General features: G+C 41.2%; 1 protein-coding gene across 2 annotated transcripts; it reads left to right on the top strand.

The window, feature by feature from the left end:
* Positions 1–835: 835 nt before the first annotated feature.
* Positions 836–18,355, top strand: LOC102782134 (voltage-dependent calcium channel gamma-4 subunit-like). Of its 2 annotated transcripts, XM_006791540.3 has the most exons (4): positions 836–1,447; positions 13,010–13,093; positions 13,977–14,117; positions 16,709–18,355. In XM_006791540.3, the coding sequence occupies exons 1-4, from the start codon at positions 1,225–1,227 to the stop codon at positions 17,233–17,235; spliced, it is 975 nt and encodes a 324-aa protein (XP_006791603.1). In that variant the 5' UTR covers positions 836–1,224; the 3' UTR covers positions 17,236–18,355. The 2 variants fall into 2 exon arrangements, with proteins under 2 accessions (XP_006791603.1, XP_035763822.1); XM_035907929.2 differs by lacking the exon at positions 13,977–14,117.
* The last annotated feature ends 1,086 nt before the right edge of the window (positions 18,356–19,441 follow it).

Here is a 19,441-nt window from a genome sequence, read left to right as displayed (position 1 = left end):
CAAATGTGAGAGCTTGCCTTACCTGCCTTGATTTCAGCACCATCAAGAGTTGTTTCATTCATTCATTCATTCATTCATTTATTTCCATAAGCCCTAGGCATCTTGCCAGTTCAAGCCATCAGAGCAGCATGCTCCTAAAATGTTTTCCTGCTGATATAAAAAAAATCTTCCATCTGGAGATGCATTAAGCATGACTTTCATTCGGTGTTCACTCTGTGGGCTCTGTGGCTTTTTGGGGGCCAATCCAATTAACCAATTTGTCAGGTGCATGATCAAAGTCAGAAGCAGCGGAGGGAAAGGTTTATTTAAGGAGGTGTCATAGATTTGGTCAGTCAATACGTACTTTTTTTTCAGTTCCAGCTTCCTGCTTTCCTGTGACCGTCTCACACGACTCCGTGTGATTTAGAATGCTGTGTGTGCACACGCCAAGCATCTAATTGCTTTTTTCATGGTCTGCTCCGCGGGGAATTGGTTGTTTGGCAGTTGCGCACCACAGAGAAGGACCATTGTGTCAAAGCCTGTCATTATTTCTTTCCCACAGGCTCCCGCCTCCACCCTTCCCCTATGACAGCTGACTCTGAGTTTGGTTTGGTAATGTTCATAGATTTTTGAAATCAGAGGAGAGTGTCCAAGTGTCGCAAATAAGGCGCAGATTGTTTAAAAAAAAGAAAAAGTCAAATCAATTTGTTTCACGAGAAAGTGTTCCAATTTTGAGGTAGATTTAAATGTCACACAATTTCTCCCTTTACTTATTCAAATGCACATCTCCTCCATTGGTTAGATTTGATGAGGGTGTGGTCTCACTTAAGAGCAGTTGACATAGCCCTCACTGGAAATGGGCTTTAACAAGGATGCGGTCTGTGTAGGAACAGAGAAAAAGTGGGGAAAGGGGGAAAAACAAGAATCAGAAGGTTTGAAATGTTTTGAGTTGGTGCGATGTGCTCTCCGGAGCGCTTCCGATCAGCGTGGGGCATAAGGAGTGAGCAGAACCGGTGTTCTCTTCTGTTCACAGCAGCAACCAGTAGATTCTGAGCATCAGGTGAACATTTCATATAGCAGCTGTAGCCTGCTTCTTCTTCTTTTACCCCGGGCTTCTATACACTCCACTTTAACCACAGGGCAGATGGGACGCAGAAAAACAACTATGACCAAAGAATCCGCGCCCTGACGCGCTCCGGTGCGTGCATGCTGGACCGGTGAGTGTGTGGACTAGTATGAAGCGCCATGGCTTGGTGTGACCGCGGGGTTCAAACGCTGTTGGCCACTGTGGGGGCTTTCGCTGCCTTTAGCCTGATGACCATCGCCATCGGCACGGACTACTGGCTCTATTCGCGGGCATACATCTGCAACGGCACTAATGCCACCACAGACGAGACACAGCCACAACCCAAAAGTAAGAAGGGCGATCTCACCCACTCTGGGCTGTGGAGAATCTGCTGTATCGAGGGTAAGCTCTGCTCACTTTGTGGATTTAACTGTGCTCATGTTTGACAAAAGCATGTCGGGTTTCTAGTGAAATGTTGTTAAAAAAATATAGCACATTTTATTCTCCTAGAAACTATTTTTGGGTTTTTTTTTTTCGTATGAACCTTTTGCTTCCCAGTGTGTACAATCAGTCTCAGTCTGAGCGCACAAAGGACGCCTTCCCTTTACGCATGCCAAGTGTCTCTTTCTGGAGATGGGCGCACAACGAGAAAGAGATCACACACGCGGAACAACTTTCAGGTGATATAGAATGAGACAGAAAAAAACAAATATGCACACATTTACAGATTTGAGGGGCATAAAAACGGGAAAGAAACCGGCGTTGCCCCGCTGTACACGCTCTTCTCGAGCTGTCTGCCAACTGTTACATCTCATTGTTCAAGCGCAGGCCCACACAGTCAACTCGGCTGAATAGTCTGCAAACGAATATGATGCCAAGACGGCGCGTCTGAGCCCATTCACTTTTAAGCTGGCAGGAAATGTGCGCGCTATCAGTCTACTTTCATTCATGTCTTCATTGTATCCGTTGCTGTTGCTTGGCAACATCCCTGAAATTGCTATGGAAACATGCCCGGTGATTTAAAAATAGATGACTCTGAGTTCACGTCATGTCCGAGCAAAAAAAGAAAAAAAAAACTTATTTGTTGTTATAGAGCATCAGGTAAACAATATGTTTTTCACAAGCTCAACCTTCCCGAATGTGTTTTGAGGGGTTTCTTTTTTTTCTTCTCCCCTGCTCCCCCTTTTTCTGATTACATGTTCGATAAGGAGGTGCGCTGGCAGTGACGTCTTATTACAGAGGCAGACAGGCACTCATTCATTGACCAATCTTCCTTCCGACCACCTCTTGACTTCTTGCCTCAGCGAGTGGATGCAACTGATCGATTTGCTTATGGCACAGACGTCTGTTATGACGCAGTGATTGATAGAAGACAGTTTGAAGCAAAACGAGCAGAAAAATAAATAAAACACAGAAGAATAAATGACAAAGGAAAAAAAAAGAATCATCAGATGGACAGCCAACAAGAATTCAGTATATTTTGCTTGGAATATGCGAACAAATCTCTCATGAGCTGAATGTAAAGTTGTTGTATCTCCCAGAGAGAGGGGGGGGGGGGGCTACACCTGATCTTAGCGTTCCCCCACCTGCCAAATCCCACTTTAACAACTGTTTATATATATTGGATTTCATTCTATATAGAAGTACAGAATACATCTCCTGGTGTATGTTTTTCTTTTTTTTTCTTGTCTTTTTTTTTTTTTTTTTGAGGACACTTGTATCAGAAAAAAAGAAAACACAGTTCTGTATACAATGCCTGTGCAGCCTATGTAAAATCAGCTGGTGTCAGAATCAGTGCTTTTCCATTTCTGCAGTTTGTTCTGTTGATTATGAGCCTGTTTTGAATCACATTTCCTGGAGCTAATGTCATCAGAGGCCACATATCGGGAAGGATTGAGCTGTCGTCATTGATTTGGCTGTTCTGGGCTCACGCTGTGGGTGAAGGTGGACAGCTCGGAGAGGAGAACATCCTCGTTTGTTACGAGTAGATAGTTTCACTTCTGTGCCTCTGCCTAAAACTATAAGCTGGAGGCTCTGTTGTCATGGAGACTCATAAGTGTAGAGGAGAAAACAAGCGAGGAAGTCCCCCCCCCCCCCACCACCACCACCACCACCACCACTTCTACCACCTTCACCATTACTCCAACCACAAATGTACACACACCCCTCTGGCCATAAAGACAAACAGACTGGGTTATTGACGGGGACGCCTCTGTGTGTATCACAGCTTCTGGAGAAAACATCATCACATTTTGCTGAACAGATTACAGCAACAGCATGTCTTTCTCTCAGTCACATCAAATCTCTGGAACACAGCAGCTGTTAAGCCCCATTTTTTTTCCTTCCCAGAATCCAGTGATGAATGTGTTTAACATTTCTGGACACTCTTCTTTCTTTTCTTTTCTTTTTTTTTTTTACCTCCTCTCTCTCTCTCTCTCTCTCTCTCTCTCTCTCTCTCTCTCTCTCTCTCTCTCTCAGCAGGCCTGAATGACAATTAAGGAGTAGGCAGGAATATATAAAATGAGTCTACTTTATCGGAAGGTCATTATTTCCCTCCTCTGTGGAGTCTTTTGCATTTCACAGCTGCTGTTTTGACTTCTTTTCCCCTTTAATGTTTGTTTTCCCACATGAATATTGTAAGGCCACGGAGTGCACCTCATTTGCAACAGAATCGGCAAGCATCAGAGACTATTGCTTGTGACTCTAGTAAATACAACCAGCTTTTTAAAACGAGAAATAACCTAATGAACAATCCAATTACCAGGTACATATTTGCGGTAAACGTCCCCGCTGGTGGCGGATTGGTGTGAGTCGGGAGGCAGCTGTTTTTCTTGGGGGTCAGTGGGAGCGCTAGTTTAGGTTGTGTGGGGGTCACTTTGCTATTCTCGCCATGCTCTAAGAGCGTGTAATTAAAATGTAACAACTGAGAAGTCGTGAAGGGGCACTAATTAGCCAGCAGGGCCCAACTTCTAACACTAGTCATGACATGCTCTGTTCCACAGGTTGATGCGATGTTTTCCTCTGTTTTATAGGTTTAAGTCCTCAGTTCTCCTCATTCTGTTCTGTGTTATTGCACTTAGCTCTTTGTTACTTCTATAGTTTCCTCAGATCCACGGTTTATGTCATTGGGACCAAGAAGTATCTTTGCCATCAGCCTGTGAAATGTGAATATTTGCTTGTTCATCAGTTTAAAAAAGCAGTTTTTTGACTTTAGAAAATTACTGACAGATGCCTTTTCTAAACTTACTTCTGTTATTGAAGATAGTTAGCATCAGATCCACTGATAATGAAATGAATTGTAGTTTTATTGAATAGTGCGCCTTTGCTCATCTCATATTTAGGGTCTAGGGGCTGGTGTCTTCTAGATGAAGCTCATAAAGTGGTGATTTTGAAACCTCTGCAAAAACAGCTGATGAAAAACAGTTGATGATTAATCTAAGTTGATCTCTTCAAACCTTTAAAACCCACACCCTCGTCTTTGTGCTGTACATAGCTGCCACTGCAAATTAGCGGACTTAAACATTTTTTTGGGGTGCTTTTTAGCCTTTGTTGCGATGGGAACGTGAATAAAAGACAGGAAAGCTGCAAGAAAGAGCAGGGCAAACATGATCTCAGAGCAGATTTGAACCCAGACCTCTAGAGCTACAGTACCATCACCTGTTTCCAAGACTGGAGAGGATTGTCAGAAGTGTCATTTTTCTGTGTTGGCAATCACATGTGGGATGGCAATTTATGTTTGGCCCACATCTGCAGTTCTCTTATGCTTCTCTCACAGCTTGTGTTGACTGACAGTGCTGACTCAGGATGAGTCACAGCCACAGGTCTCCATTATATGGGCCAGATGTCAGGTGGGCATCTGGCCCACAAAACAGTTTCTGTAACCCAAGGAAGGCCATCCTCAAAACTGAGTGTCCAAAGTAGCCCAGATTAAGCCAGAAAAGTGTCTGCACCTTTTCCTCCTCCCTGTGTACTAACCCGAGACTGTCTGCATGGTGTGCCTTCGCGTTTAGTCTGCATATTTTGTTTCTGTAGCACATTTAAAATCCAAGCGTTTTACAATAAAAACAAAGGAGCTTCTAAAACTCGTCTACTCCTCTACTTACATCCACATCATTCATGTAACATAACACAACAATAAAGCCTTCAGGTTTCTGAAGGCTTTTCAAAGAAAGGCATATCTTTAGCTTAGATTCAAAGACAGTTACATGTTTATCTGATGTCACTTTTTTTCAAGTTTTATTTTGCTGTTTTTACTGCCTGCACGTTTTTTCAGTGTTTTTATCATCTGTGTTAAGCACACTAAGTTTACTTATAATAAAAAATAGGTATAAATAAAATTCACATTGGAATTCCCACTTCAGAGGCAATTGGAACAGCAAAGACCCTCTTGAAATAATGGCAGGATGGTCAGGAGTGATTGGGAAGTAGACCTTAATGTTCTTGAAGGAGTGTGTGGACCCAGTCTAACTACCACATATACAGGTGCAAGATTGTTTAAGGCTTTTAATAAAAACAGTGATGCTTTATGTTGGATTCTGTTCCTGTGACATTTTGGAATAATTGTCAATGAGCAAGAGATGATTGACCAACTACAGCATACAGTGTTTGGCAGTAGTCCAGTCTAGATGCAACAAAAGCAGCAATTTTAACCTCGTAAGTCTTGAAAAGGTGGAAGAGGTGTTTTTTAACTCCTTCTGACGAGATCTAGATTTACTGTTGTGGTCAAACACCTAAAAAACCTTAAAATAAAGATGACAAAACTTATTGGCTTACCCTTGTGCAAAGATTTATCCTGTGGTTTGGGATTACACTGGCTCTGCAAGTGATATATTTAAAAAAGCCCTTCGCACACATGGAATATATCATGTTGCTGACATAATCAGTCTCATAAAGTGGCGTCTTTCTGTCATTTACACAGGGCTCTTTAAGTTATTGCTCCTCACAGCCTCATTCACACACACAGTACCAACAGCACCTCTAATGAGTGAAGCCACATCACACAATGTATCTGTGCATACACATGAGTAAACTTTGATAAATTGATCAGACACTTATTAAAATGTAGCTCATAAACTATGACTCTGTGTGAGTCACCTGCCTGAAGTTACAGCCACAATGTTATTTGCTTTCAGATCCTGATCAAGTCTATCTCTGGGGATAATTTGTCATAAGTAATTAATGAAGTAACCACTGCTGTGCTCCAAGCGTAAAAGCCAGCAATTCTCTCATTTTGGTGAGCAGATGGATTGTGGTGCTGTCGCTGTGCTGCAGGTATGTAATAAACTTAGAGTCAGCAGTGAGTTACTCTGTTTCTTAACAGAGTCAGTCTGCATCAAAGTAAAGACTTTGTAACTTCAAGTTTTCGGTGTATAAACTGTAGAGGGAAAATTCAACATACATGAAAGGCGTTTGGTCATTTTGAAGAAGCCATGTTTATATACTGAAGCGGCTGCTGAAATATAGTTGTTGTTCTTTTTAAGTCTGGGTTGTTTGTCACCTGAAAGGTAATGAAAGGAAAAGATTTCGATCTGAATCGCAAACCAGATACACGCCATGGTAATGATTCAGTTTAACTCAGTTCAGTTCAATTCTATTTATATAGTGACAATTTACAACAAGGTGCTTTAACCACAAGTAAGCCAGCAGTCTGAGAGCAGATTGTCAAGATTTATAAATGGCTAGACGTGTTTACTTGGTTTAGGAGAATAGGTGGCTAAGAGAGGCTCCTTAGGTGGGCTGGTTTCCGAGAGAGGTGTGGGCTGAATGGTGAAGAATGGGCAAGCAGGTGGGTCGTGGGCAAGTAATGGGATCCACAGGCAGCTCTTGCGCTCCAGCAAATTCATCACCGTAGTGGATGGAACGATCAGGCAGAGAAGCATTGCTGCAGACGGTCCTTAAAGACAATCCAGATGATGACAGTGAGTTGAAGGTGTGCAACAGCCGGCCAGGAAGAGCCAAGAAAAGCCAAGAACAAAATTAAAATGCGCCAGGCCTGCCCTGAAGCCTAAGACAAAGTGCTATATTGGAGTGATATTGTACTATAAGGTCTTTCAGACAAGCCGGGGCCTGAATATTCAAGACCAACACTTCAAGATTCTACAGGGATCCAATGAACAGAAGCCAACATGTCTCTCGTTCTAGTCCATGTAATGATATTATACAGACAAGCAACAGTGGAAAGTAACAGAATTCATTTGGAAAAATATCAACCGTATGACATAAAATTCCAAAGAGCACCTATGTGCAGATATGTTAAAGCTTTCTCATTTGAATCCACACTCTTACAATGACCTCTCAAGCACCATGTGGAGAATCCATTATACATGTACATTTTTAAATGAGTGGCAGAGCATAACAGGCTTCACAGACTACGTGATAGATCACAGTTTTCTTCCAACAACTTGGAACCCAAGCGGAGCTGTGTTTGAAGAAATTGCAGCCTGGTGACAATTTAATTAACCAACTGTCAGTCATATCAACACTGAATCACTGATGTCTTCGCCAAATTGCTTTTCTCTCATCCTCACTTGGACTGAAAAGAAAGGAGGGGTTTGTTTTATTACACAGAGCTTTTTTCTTCTTTTTCTTTTTTTTTTTCACCCCTGTCCTGCCATCCCCAGCTCGCAGCGCAATAATCGTACGCGGAATCAGTGCGAGTCGTTTGTGGTATCGTCGCTTACAGTGTTTTGTCTGTTAACGGCTTCATAAAATGGATTCATCTCTCCTTTTTCTGTAAAGCTCAGAGCGCTCTCCCTCATCAGCTGCTCTCCGTCGCAGATCTGAAAGAAGTAAGGATAATAAAGCAGAACAGGTTGCTGCTGAGCCCGTTTGTTGTAAAGAGTGTAAGGTGCATCGCTTAGAGGAGGCTACGCAGCTCCAGTGAAATGCAACATTGATGTCACTTTTGATTGGTTCACACATGAATCTATCCAGAGCCAGCAAGGTGTGAAAACGAGGAAGTGAGGGAACGTGTCGCATGAAGCTTACTGCCATCACCTGCAGTTCTCCTGCAGACACCGGGGTGAGTGAGCGGTGACTTGATGAGACAACGTTATTTGGTGTATTCCACCGAGGCCGCCCTGTCATTTGCTATAGGCTGAGCTGCTCTAATTCAAAACAACGACAACGTGCATCATGCTGTTGCCAGTGGCACCACAGCTGTGGCAGCTTCTTCCAATGAATGTGTGTAAGTGTGTATGAACACATGTTTTTGTTTTTTTTGTTGTTGTTTTTTTTTGTATAGGCGCGTGCCCATTTGTGTTCACAGCCATGCCCGCTTAATCACTGACAGATCTTTGAAGGGGGAAGTCTCTTATTTAACGGGTATCATGATATAATGAAAATGTCAAATGCATCCTCGGAGATTGTTTATGTAAATGAGCTTATTAAAAACTTACAGGGGTTGCCATGGAGAAGAGGGAAACGGGATGCTCAGCATGGGGTTTCACAACTCGAATAAGGCCCTGGGAACCCATCATTTCCCCACTAATATGTTGACTGTGTAGGAATAATTCCCAGTTTGTTTTGACCCAGTCATACTGGAAGCATCAACCTGATAAGCACGTTTTTTTTTTAGTTTGCTTTTTTGTTTTTTAATCACCAGCACTCCTGCAGCTGATCTCAAATCTCTGCCCTTAAACGCTCTCTCCCCGTCCTAATTTCTTTCTCCTTTTTAAGGTTGGCTCCTATCTTTACGCCATCCTCATCGTTCCTGTGCTCGCCTTTGTTGTTTCATTTCCTTGTACCTTCTTCCATTGTTTAATCTCCGCTTCACCCCTCCTCCTCCCACCTGCTCAGTATTCAGACTTTATTTCATTTCATGAAGGGTCCATCTCACAGCCTGCACACACACACACACACACACACACACACACACACACACACTAAACCCTGACATTGTGTTGATAACTGTCACTCATAAATCATTAACCTTGAGGCATCCACTTATAAAAAGATTTCCAATCAGTACCAACATTGTCCTCTATCTCTTCCAATCTACATATCTCTCGCTCTCTCTCTTTCTCACTCTCTCTCTCTCCAACACACACACACACACTTGTTTTGGTATCTTAATGAGGACATCCAATTGACATAATGCTTTCCCTAGCCGCTAACCCTAACCATCAAAAATAAATGCCTGATCCTAACCCTCAAACTAAACCTAACCATAACCTTATTGTAACAATGACACTAAAAAGCTTGCCAATTTTCTGTCCTCACAAAGATGTCTAAACATCTAAACGCACACACACACAGAGGTAAACAGAGGCGTCAGACTGGCTGAGTAGCTGAGACTGGACTGGCTATTAGTAACATTTTAGGTTCACAGTGAAAGGTTTGTTTTTGCGAGCAGCGTATAAAAAGTGTAAAATCACTTGGATGCAGAAGCAGAAAAAGACACAGCCAATCATGCAAACAGAAATGCGCGTGTAAAATCTGCAACAAGCCTTGCCGCTCCAGCACGATCCGGTATTTACACAGCAATTAACAGCACAGCTCAGGTGCCTGTTTTTTTGCTGTTTAACCACATGAGCCAGATGTGTGTGCATGTGTTTCTTTTTTTTCACAAGACACAAAGTCTCACGTTGCTGCTTAAAATAGTCCAAAACCCTTTTTTTTTCCATGAGTGACTATACACAGAAACTTGTGCTCCATTTCCACAGACTGATTTGACACTAATTAATTTGATGTCCCTCATAAAGCAGCAGACCTAGTTAATGGAAGCGAGCGTGCCCTTAAAAGCTGAGCGACAGAGAAAGGTGGTTCGGTGGCTCACCCTCAGGCACCTGGGAAATGGAGTTGACAGGTATCTGTCTGTGTGCTGTTAATGGGAAGGTTGGTGTTCATGCAGCGGGTCAGGTCCCATCTCTTTTGTCTGTTAGACCGGGCGGAGATGAAAGGGGGAATATATTTTCGACATGGGTAGAAGACTTTATGCTTACAGAGGCAGGCAAAGCTTAACTGAGCCTCAGCTAATGAACCATTCACAGACCCCCTTTTCCCTAAACACCAATTGTCCAATGATGGTGAGGCAACTAGCAAAGCTATGTCAGGCTTTCATCGTCCTCACAAGCCAAAGTAGGGGGCAGGTCCTTCAATGTGAGAGATAAATGACTTTAATAAGTTTAAAGAGCCTCTTTAGCCTCTAAAAGCACAAACCCAAAAGAGAAAGGAAAATATTTGATAATGTCCTCATGTGTTGGAACATAGGTTTAATAGAGTATGAGGACTATTAGCATATTATTAACAAAACACAATACTTTAACATGAGTCACATATACAATAAGAGGTGTCCGATTTTTACATTTTTCCTATCGTTTAGCAACATGCTACCTGGCAGGGATTATGGCCAATATCTCTGCACACAATCACAAACAAGCACACATGAACATGCAACACATAGGCTGTAGATATGTTTATGTAAATATATGCAAATTAGAGCTCAGTGCAGCTCATCTCTAATACTTTGGATGTTCCTCCTAGAATAAGTGTGTTCATATGGTTAATGAATAGTCAAAGAGCTCACTGCATTACCACTACTGCACAGAGCACATCCATTAACCCCACCCCTAACCCCTTTTTCTCTTCACAAGGTGTTGTTTATACTCGCGCTCAATTACAGCTCAGGGCCTCTCTGAGCTTTAACCTCTCCCTCCCTCTTTCCTCTTTCTTTCATTCCCTCACCTTGGCGTTGAAAGCTTCCCTCACAGTCTATTGTTGTGTTGTTTAAATAGACTTCTTGTTCTGGCATTCAACCATTCACCTGAGCTGGATTTGGACACGCACCACAAGCCATCAAATCCCTACGGGCATTGCAATCTTAATCACACAGCTATATAGTCCTGCCGCTTTTTCTTCTTCAAATGCGTGTGCACTGAACTGTGATTTCAACTTTGCAGAATTCACGGTCTACTCAGCGAGCTCTTAACAATAGTTTTGGTCAAAGGTCAAAGTCTTGACAATGGAATCCGGGAAAACATGTAGCCTTTGCATGCTGCGTGTACAGATCCAAGTAAATGTTTCCAGCCTAACGCTGAAAGAAGAGAAAAGGTAAAGGAATAAAGAGCTTATTATGAAAGAGGGGAAGGCTTTTTAACATCATGAACACACAAACATTTGCCTGATAGTTGACCAAATGAATCCCAGTGGAAGCCATGCTGTGTTTCACTTTCACCTTGAAGAAGAAGCACTATTAAACATGAAAAATAGTCTGAGGTCATCTGAGAAGTGTCTTCTCACTCCATCTTCTTTTATCTAGGTCCACTAAAGCATCTTATTTCTGCAGACTTAGCTGCCACTAGAGCTTGTACCACACCCTTCTTCAAAGACACTCTGTATTTATACATCAGATGAAGATTTTTAATAAGCTAGGGAGATACAAATTAATTTAATTCAGTTCATTTCACTTTTATTTATATTGCACCAAATCACAACAACAGTAGCCTCAAGGCTTTTTATATCTTAAAGGCCCCACAATAATACAGGCTCATGGAGGGTCAGCTATCTGCTGTGACCTACTGGGGGTAGAGTAGGGAAAGAGGACAAAGGACACACTGTAGAGAGTCAGAGGTTAATTAATAACTAAGTAATTACAAAGCGGAATATAAACCCATAAAGAGTAAAAAGAGGTGAGTAAAGAAGTCCACCAGTCGTAACTATAAGCTTTATCAGAAAAGAAAGTTTTAAGCCTAATCTTAAAAGTAGAGAGGGTCTCTGCCTCCCAAATCCAAACTGGTAGCTGGCTATACCAGAGAGATGCCTGAAAGCTGAAGGCACCTTTGGAACCACGAGTAAACCAGCAGTCTGAGAGCAACATGCTCTATCGGGGTAATACTATATCATGAGGTCTTCACGATGGGGCGTGATTATTTAAGACCGTGTGTGAGAAAAAAGATTTTAAATTCTATTATTGAATTCAAAGGAGCCAATAAAGAGAAGACCCCAAAATTAAAAAAAGAATGTGCTAAGAGGCTTCAACTGGGAGTGAGCTAAGTGGGCAGATTTTAGTCAGTGATGTCCATCTTTTCAACATCCGTCTATGGATATCCAGACAGCCGAACACAAATAACCATAAACATATTCATCAAAGGGTCAGACAGTGAGAGAGTGTGTGGGATAGATCAAGTGCTGCAGGTAATGTGCGAATGTCGTTTGTAGTGTAAAAACTTTGAGTTGTCAGTAAGACTAGAAGCATTTTTACCAGTGTTTCCAGGACCACATTTTGCATAAGCAGCACACACACTAACACACAGCTCACAGACCCACAAGGTCAAACCACACTGACCTGTGTCTATGCCACAGTGACAAAGACACATTGGTGGAAAAAAAAAAAGTTGCCCACAGGGCGGAAGCATCAGCCGCTATTACACGACGATTCCACCCACAAAATGATTACATAGGTTGTTTGTTCTTTCTGTCTGAAATGACTCACATAAACACTACTGATCTGGCATATATAGCAACAAAAATCTGCATTAAGTGGCAGGTGAAGTGACGGTGGAATAAACACGCCTAACTTCCCACTGGGGAAGCTCGACTCTTGTCCATCTTTAAGTTTCGCTTTCTGTCAAAATGGCTTCCTTAGGGTTGCGAGCAGATTATCGCCCGTTTTTCAACACACTGTTTTCACAGCAACCATTTTGGCATGAAGTACTAGGTAAACACAGGTGTTACTAATTACATTAATGTCGTTTGATCCTGTCCTTAATTAATGTGAACAGCAGCACCTGTGTTTGTAGATTTTAATTGGAAAGGGATGCTTTGAAAAAGGTCACTGTTTAAACATGTTAGACAGCACCATGCTCCTATGAGTTGTACGTTGTTACGGGGTGAAGGTGGAGGGGATTAACTTTGGGATTTCTTTCCAAAAATAGGAAAGAAATCACCCTAAATGTTTAAATCAAATGCAGCCTTGATGTGTACGGCGGGCTAGTGAGGCTCATTCTTGTGCTTTTCGCCCTGCAGGCATTAATCAAGGCAGCTGTTACAGAATCAACCATTTCCCTGATGACAACGACTATGACACAGACAGTTCGGAGTATCTGCTACGTAAGTGTTCCTGACTTGTACATTTCGTCTGGTATCGGTAAAACTGTGGAAAAGGAAAAACAGGAAGTCCTCTGACATTCAGCATCTTGTCATTTGATTGTGAAAGCAGACAGATAACTCACTTATTTATGTAGAGTCAGAAAGATATACGAGACAGTGAGGTTTCACACATTTCAAAGCTTAAAGTCATTAAAGCATTATTAAACCCTATTATATGTTTACAAGCAATTTATTTGGCTGTATCTATTGGATAGCCTTCATCTTTATTCTACTCATTAACTGATGTCTTAGATTTTACATTTCAGTTGCAAAATCACTGTTACAATGAGTCTAAACCAGAGTTTTCCTTGTTTTTCTTTGAAAAACTGGCTTAAACATGACTTGTGATTAGTCTGATACACAATGAATATTCTGTCACTGGAGACCCATCACTTAAAGCTGATTCAGAATCTGCCTAATATGCAAGAACAAAGGAGACTTGTCAAGTCCAAACTCAGTCCATTAGCCAGTCTAAATAAAAGGAGGGCTTAATAAAGGACTTTACAGTTGAATAAGCTCATTCATCTTTGGAAACCTGTAAAATGGCACAGTGATTCATTTTAGGGTTGGTGATAGTCAGCGAGAGCGCTTGTTGCAACCCACAGCTGATTAGCAAAGCTTTGTCACAACAAAGCCCCAAAGCATGACTAATAATGGAGCTTAAAAAACAGATCAAAGAAGTGGTTGAAAAGAAGTGGTACTGGACTCGAAAGGTTAATAAAAAAATATATATTTTATAATATATTTGATAATTTATGAAACTTGGTTGTTACATTAATTCATACAGTCTTGAAATAAACTGCATTTTTAAAGCTGTTTACAGTGACTCCTCCATCCACTGCAGGTGTAGTTCGCGCCTCCAGTGTGTTCCCCATCCTCAGTACCATCCTGTTGATGCTCGGCGGGCTGTGTGTTGGGGTGGGCCGAGTCTACAACAAGACAAACAATGTGCTCCTAAGCGCTGGCATTCTCTTCGTAGCTGCAGGTGAGCTGGAGGAAACATGCACTGTCATCCATGTTTACAGTCAAGTCCAGTCTTGCATTCTGGTTTTACAAATGGAGGGAAGTAACTTGTACTTTGTCAGAGGTGCAATCATGATGATGAGCTTTATTTGCCACTAAAAAAAGGCACCATATCCATTCTTCACATATCTTACAATACCATGCAAAAGTCTTGCCCGGCCCCTGATTTATTTATATTAGAAAAATGGGAACCAGGTTCAGAGAATTAGTGAGACATATGCAGACATAGATGGAAATACTGCAAATAAGGCAAAAATAGGGTTTGTACAATTTAAATGAGCTTGAAAGTCAATATTTGGTATGACCACCTTCATTTTTAACACAGCCTGAGCCACAGCAGTCTCTTAGGAAAGCTTACTTGGCATTTCTTTAAGTAGTCTTCAGGAATAGTTCTCCAGGCTTCTAGAAGGACATTCAAAGCTCTTCTTTGGATGTTGACTGCTTTTTGTTCTGATCTCCTTCAACATGATCCAACACTGCTTCAATAATGTTGAGCTCCAGGCCCTGGGGAGGCCAATCCATGACTGATAGATTTCCAGGGATCAATGTCATGCTGAAAAATGAAGAGGTTGCCAACGTTTTCCATATGATATTATTATATGTTGGATCAAAATCAAAAAAAGGGAACAAATCTACCTAAGGGTATCAATACAGGAACTTGAACATGAATCTGAGGCAGTTTTCTATTTTCCAAATTCCATAAATTACCCAAAATACCCTGACAGAGTGTTTTGGTTTTTTTTTTTAATATCTGTAGGCACTTGATATTGGATCTCTCTCCTGACCTCCTTCACACATACCGATGAGGATTTGAACTAAAAATTTCAAATTTATCACTCAATAAGACCTCCAGTTCTTGTGTAATTTGGCATACCTCGGCCTTTTCTGCCTGTTTCCCCAGCCATCCTTCCACTGAGACCATTTCTGATGAGTTTTCAGTAGATGGATCAACTGAAGAGTCAAATCCATCTCTCAGGTCCTGTGTCAAGTCTTAGCTGGATTTTTTCCCCCCCAATTATTTAAGGACATCACTTTCAGATACTGTTTATCTGCACTGTAAAAAAATTGTAATATAAAAGTATTTTACTGTGTATTTTACAGTTTTGTACTGTTTTTCTAGAATATCATTAAATTTACATAAATAGACTGTGGTTTTACATTTCAAATGTAAATTTACGTAAAATCAGTGTAAATGTAATAAACACAAATTCACAAATGTATCATAATGTCACAAATATTTGTCCGTTATTTGAAAGATTGAACTGTTAAATTCAAATGTAATGGTATGGAAAAATATATAAAATGATTCTTATAAACTTTTTTTTTTTTAACATCAAATTATTATTATTACTGTTATTTAGGGCGATCGTGGCTCAAGAGTTGGCAGTTCACCTTGTAATCAGAAGGTTGCCGGTTCGAGCCCCGGCTTGGACAGTCTTGGTCGTTGTGTCCTTGAGCAAGACTCTTCACCTACCACCTACTGGTGATGGCCAGAGGGGAATTGTAAAGCGCTTTGAGGGTCTCAAAAAGCGCTATATGAATGCAATCCATTATTATTTAAACCAACTGTTAACTGGATATTTCTGTACATTTAAGTATTATTATTCATATTGCCGCATTTGTTGACCTTGTTTATAAGTAATTTCATTGTGTAATCACATTAAAATGTTCCTAATTTAATGTTTAACAGCACTTGAAAAAGGCAAAATCCCATGTAAAATTAGAGCAACAAACTGTATTGTCATTACTGAAAATAACCGTATTTTCATGAGAAAGTTATTTTCTGTTATTTATTTATTTATTTATTTATTTATTATTATTATGGCGCCCCAGCTGCTGGAATATTACTGTTTTTTTTTTTTTTGGGGGGGGGGGGGGGTTACGGTATGCTGTAGACAGCTTCCTAGGGCTTCCACTTCTTCTTTTGTCCTCTTCTTGTGCAGTTGCCCTTTCAAGGACACACTGTGCAGTTATCTAGGAATAATCTAGTTGGTAACATACTACTATTTACTTCTGTTGAACTCTGCTATTTTTGTAGATTCTGCTAAAGAGGGAAGTAATTATAGGTTTTATTTGTGACAGTAACAAAGAGGCTAATGATTCAATTCAAAATTGATTCTTTGCTGTTTCCTGTTATGTGTAGATACAATAATGATTAATCCCCTGAGCTAGGTGCCTTTTTTATGCTTCAGTGAGTCATAAGTTAGTGTTAAGTGGCATAACAAAGAAAAGTAATCCAGTGAAAATACAATACCCAGTGAAGATACAAAGACTGGACTGAAAAAACAGCAAACGCTCCCATACAAAAAAAATAAAAAATGTAAAGACCTTCAGAAAGCCTGGAGAACTGTTGTTAAAGACCACTTTAAGATATTACAAGCAAGTTTGGAAGCAACATATAAATAAATAAGGTAGTGGCTCAAGATTCTCTGTACTGTAAGAATCAGAGTGTACACCTTTAGAACCTCGGTTGTGATGAGAGCCTGTAAACGCTAGTTGTTGAAGTTTCTCGTGTTACTGAGCCTCACCTTTCATCTGTTTCTTGTTTATCAGGTCTGAGCAACATCATTGGCATCATCGTCTACATCTCAAGCAATGCAGGAGATCCCAGTGACAAACGTGATGATGACAAGAAGTACACTTACTCCTACGGCTGGTCCTTCTACTTTGGCGCCCTCTCCTTCATTGTAGCCGAAACTGTGGCCGTCCTCGCCATCAACATCTACATCGAGAAAAACAAGGAAGTTCGCTGGAAGGCGCGGCGTGAGTTTATCCGTTCACTCTCCTCCTCTTCTCCGTACTCAAGGATTCCGAGCTTTCGCTACCGCCGGAGGACGTCGCACGCCAGCTCTCATTCCACAGAGGCTTCCCGGGAGAACTCGCCCATTGTTGGTCTGAAGGGGGCGGCATCTTCCAGTGGGGCCCTGGATGAGTTGTCCATGTACGCCCTGGCAAGAGACAGCGTGACAGAGAACACGTACAGCCCTGAACATGAGGCTGCTGCTGAGTTCCTCCAGGTCCATAACTGTTTCCCCAATGATTTAAAGGATGGGGTGAATCGCAGGACCACACCAGTGTGAGCAGTATTTTGTGTAGCTCAAAGTTTACCAGATGAAGGACAGAAAAAGAAATGAATAAATGACAAAGCGTTGGGCTAACCTGCAGGAGACTGAGCACTTGTGACAACCTGGCATTTCACAGAGAGAGTGTCCACTTTGAAAAGGACCAAAGAAAGCCTGGAGGACGCTTTATCATCTGCTTTTAGAGAATATTAAAGCAGAATACAGTTAATATTGTATGTGCTGTAGCCAGTCCAACATTAGCATTATCTTTCAACTGTGCCAAAATTCTTATATGAGCAGTGTGTCAATCGCAAATGATATTTGAGTAATGGTGATTGTGCTTCGTGGGTAAACCTGAGAGGGAAGAGATGTGCCATTCAGCAGTATTCTGCCCACAAATTAAATACCAAGGTGCTAACTGATATGTGCTCTTCACCATAAAGGTGTTCCCTTTGTGTGTGCGCGTGGGTGAAGTTTCTCTTTATTGCTTTCTGACAGACAGGATCTGTGAGCCATGGTTAACATTTTGGAAACAAAATTCTTTTGTCTGATCCTGTAGTTTTGTTGCATAAACCTAATCGAACAATGAGTGAAAACTGAAAAAAAAAAGGTATAAGTAAAAAGAGTTCTTTCCCTAAGAGATTTCTACCACTGCTTATAAGCGTGGCTCTTTTTTAAACTTTGCATTGTGCCCTCATACTTAGTTCTGCTCTATACTTTAATTGTGGGTTTGAATGAGAAAGTTTATGTACTGTGTCTTTATGAAACAACTCAGTTGTAATGTATACAGTGTTTAATATTTGAGTAGTAGATTGTGCAAGTTAGAAAGGTAGCAAGGGTTTTGCCTCCCTTGCCGTCTCCTCCTTTTTTCTTTCCTTATTCTTCTCTGACATTTGTCTGTGGAGCAAAATGTCCTTTTCTTTGTCACTGAAGCACCTCTTTTCAATGGTCCTTTTTTTTTTTTTTGTCTACTTCCATATCTGCCTGCGATCCTTCCATCACACCTCCTGATGGAGGCTACATTGTGTATGTGCCTGTCACAAAAGAAGAGAAGCTGACAAAAAAGGGCTGCCCACAACTGTGAAAACAGCACAGGTCAGGACTTCCTTTAGCTCTGAATGGAGTCTCGACATCCAGGAGGATCGGAGACAGGCGGCAAATGTGTGTCTGTCTGTCTGTCTGTCTGTCACAAAGCCTGGCAGTCCATCTGCTAGCCCCCCCCCCCACCCACCCACCCACCCACCCAACCCGGCTTCTATGTCAAACAGAGGCCCCAGACGCAGAGGGAGCTGAGTGGGTCCCTGGAAGATTTGGCTATAATATCAAGATATGTGTTTCATCTTGCAAGTCCTTCACTGCTCTTTCTTTTAGTTTCTCAGGAAATACAGTGCAGTGTTGGCAGGTTGAACGCTTTTGAGGTCCTTGAAGAAATGGACTGTTGATAAAGATAAACCTGATGAAAAAGACAAAATGCTGTTACGGCATTAATTTAAAGTTGTGAGCGTTTGCTTGAACTTCATCTCAGAGCCAGGTTTCTTTGGGAGTCGGCTCACTCAACCACAGAATAGTATTTGATTGTATTTAGTGCGCCTGATATTCCTTTAGAGATATCACTTCACATATCCAGCTGAGCACATGTTATATGAAGCCATCAGTATGATTTGTTCTGAGTGTAAATCTTTCACTTTTATATTACAGTGTGGGGAAAAATATGTTTGTAATGTAAAGCTGCAAAGTTGTGTATATATAAGCACAGAGAAAAAAAGCTGAATGTGCAGAGACATGAACAGAGATTCAAAGCATTATTTTACAGAACAATAATAATGCCTTGATAAATCTGGCAGTGGTTATGTGTTTCAATTGACCTTTTTATATTCAGATAAACACACGCTGTTTTTGCTGTGAATCTATTACGTATTCTGTTTTGTACGGTGAAGTGCAGTAAGTCTGTTTAGGAAGAGAAACTATATTTTCTATTCCATGTGTATGAAGCAGCTGTACCTTACTGTATGTGCTTATGTTGATTTATGGCTTACTATGGATATAAGCACATTCTTTTTCTTCATCAAGAAAATTAACTGTAAACATTTGAGAATGGATTTTCTGGAGGGAAGAGAGTCGGATGAGCTGTTTTGTTTAAATAGGCAGAGAAGAAAAAGTACATTTCCATGTTCAAAAAACCAAACCGGCCACAATATCATCACTATTGTAAGGATATTTTCAG

The sequence above is a fragment of the Neolamprologus brichardi genome, chromosome 4 (genome assembly GCF_056152115.1).
Source record: "Neolamprologus brichardi isolate AB-2024 chromosome 4, ASM5615211v1, whole genome shotgun sequence".
Lineage (NCBI taxonomy): Eukaryota > Metazoa > Chordata > Actinopteri > Cichliformes > Cichlidae > Neolamprologus > Neolamprologus brichardi.
This window is presented reverse-complemented; position numbering and strand designations above follow the sequence as displayed.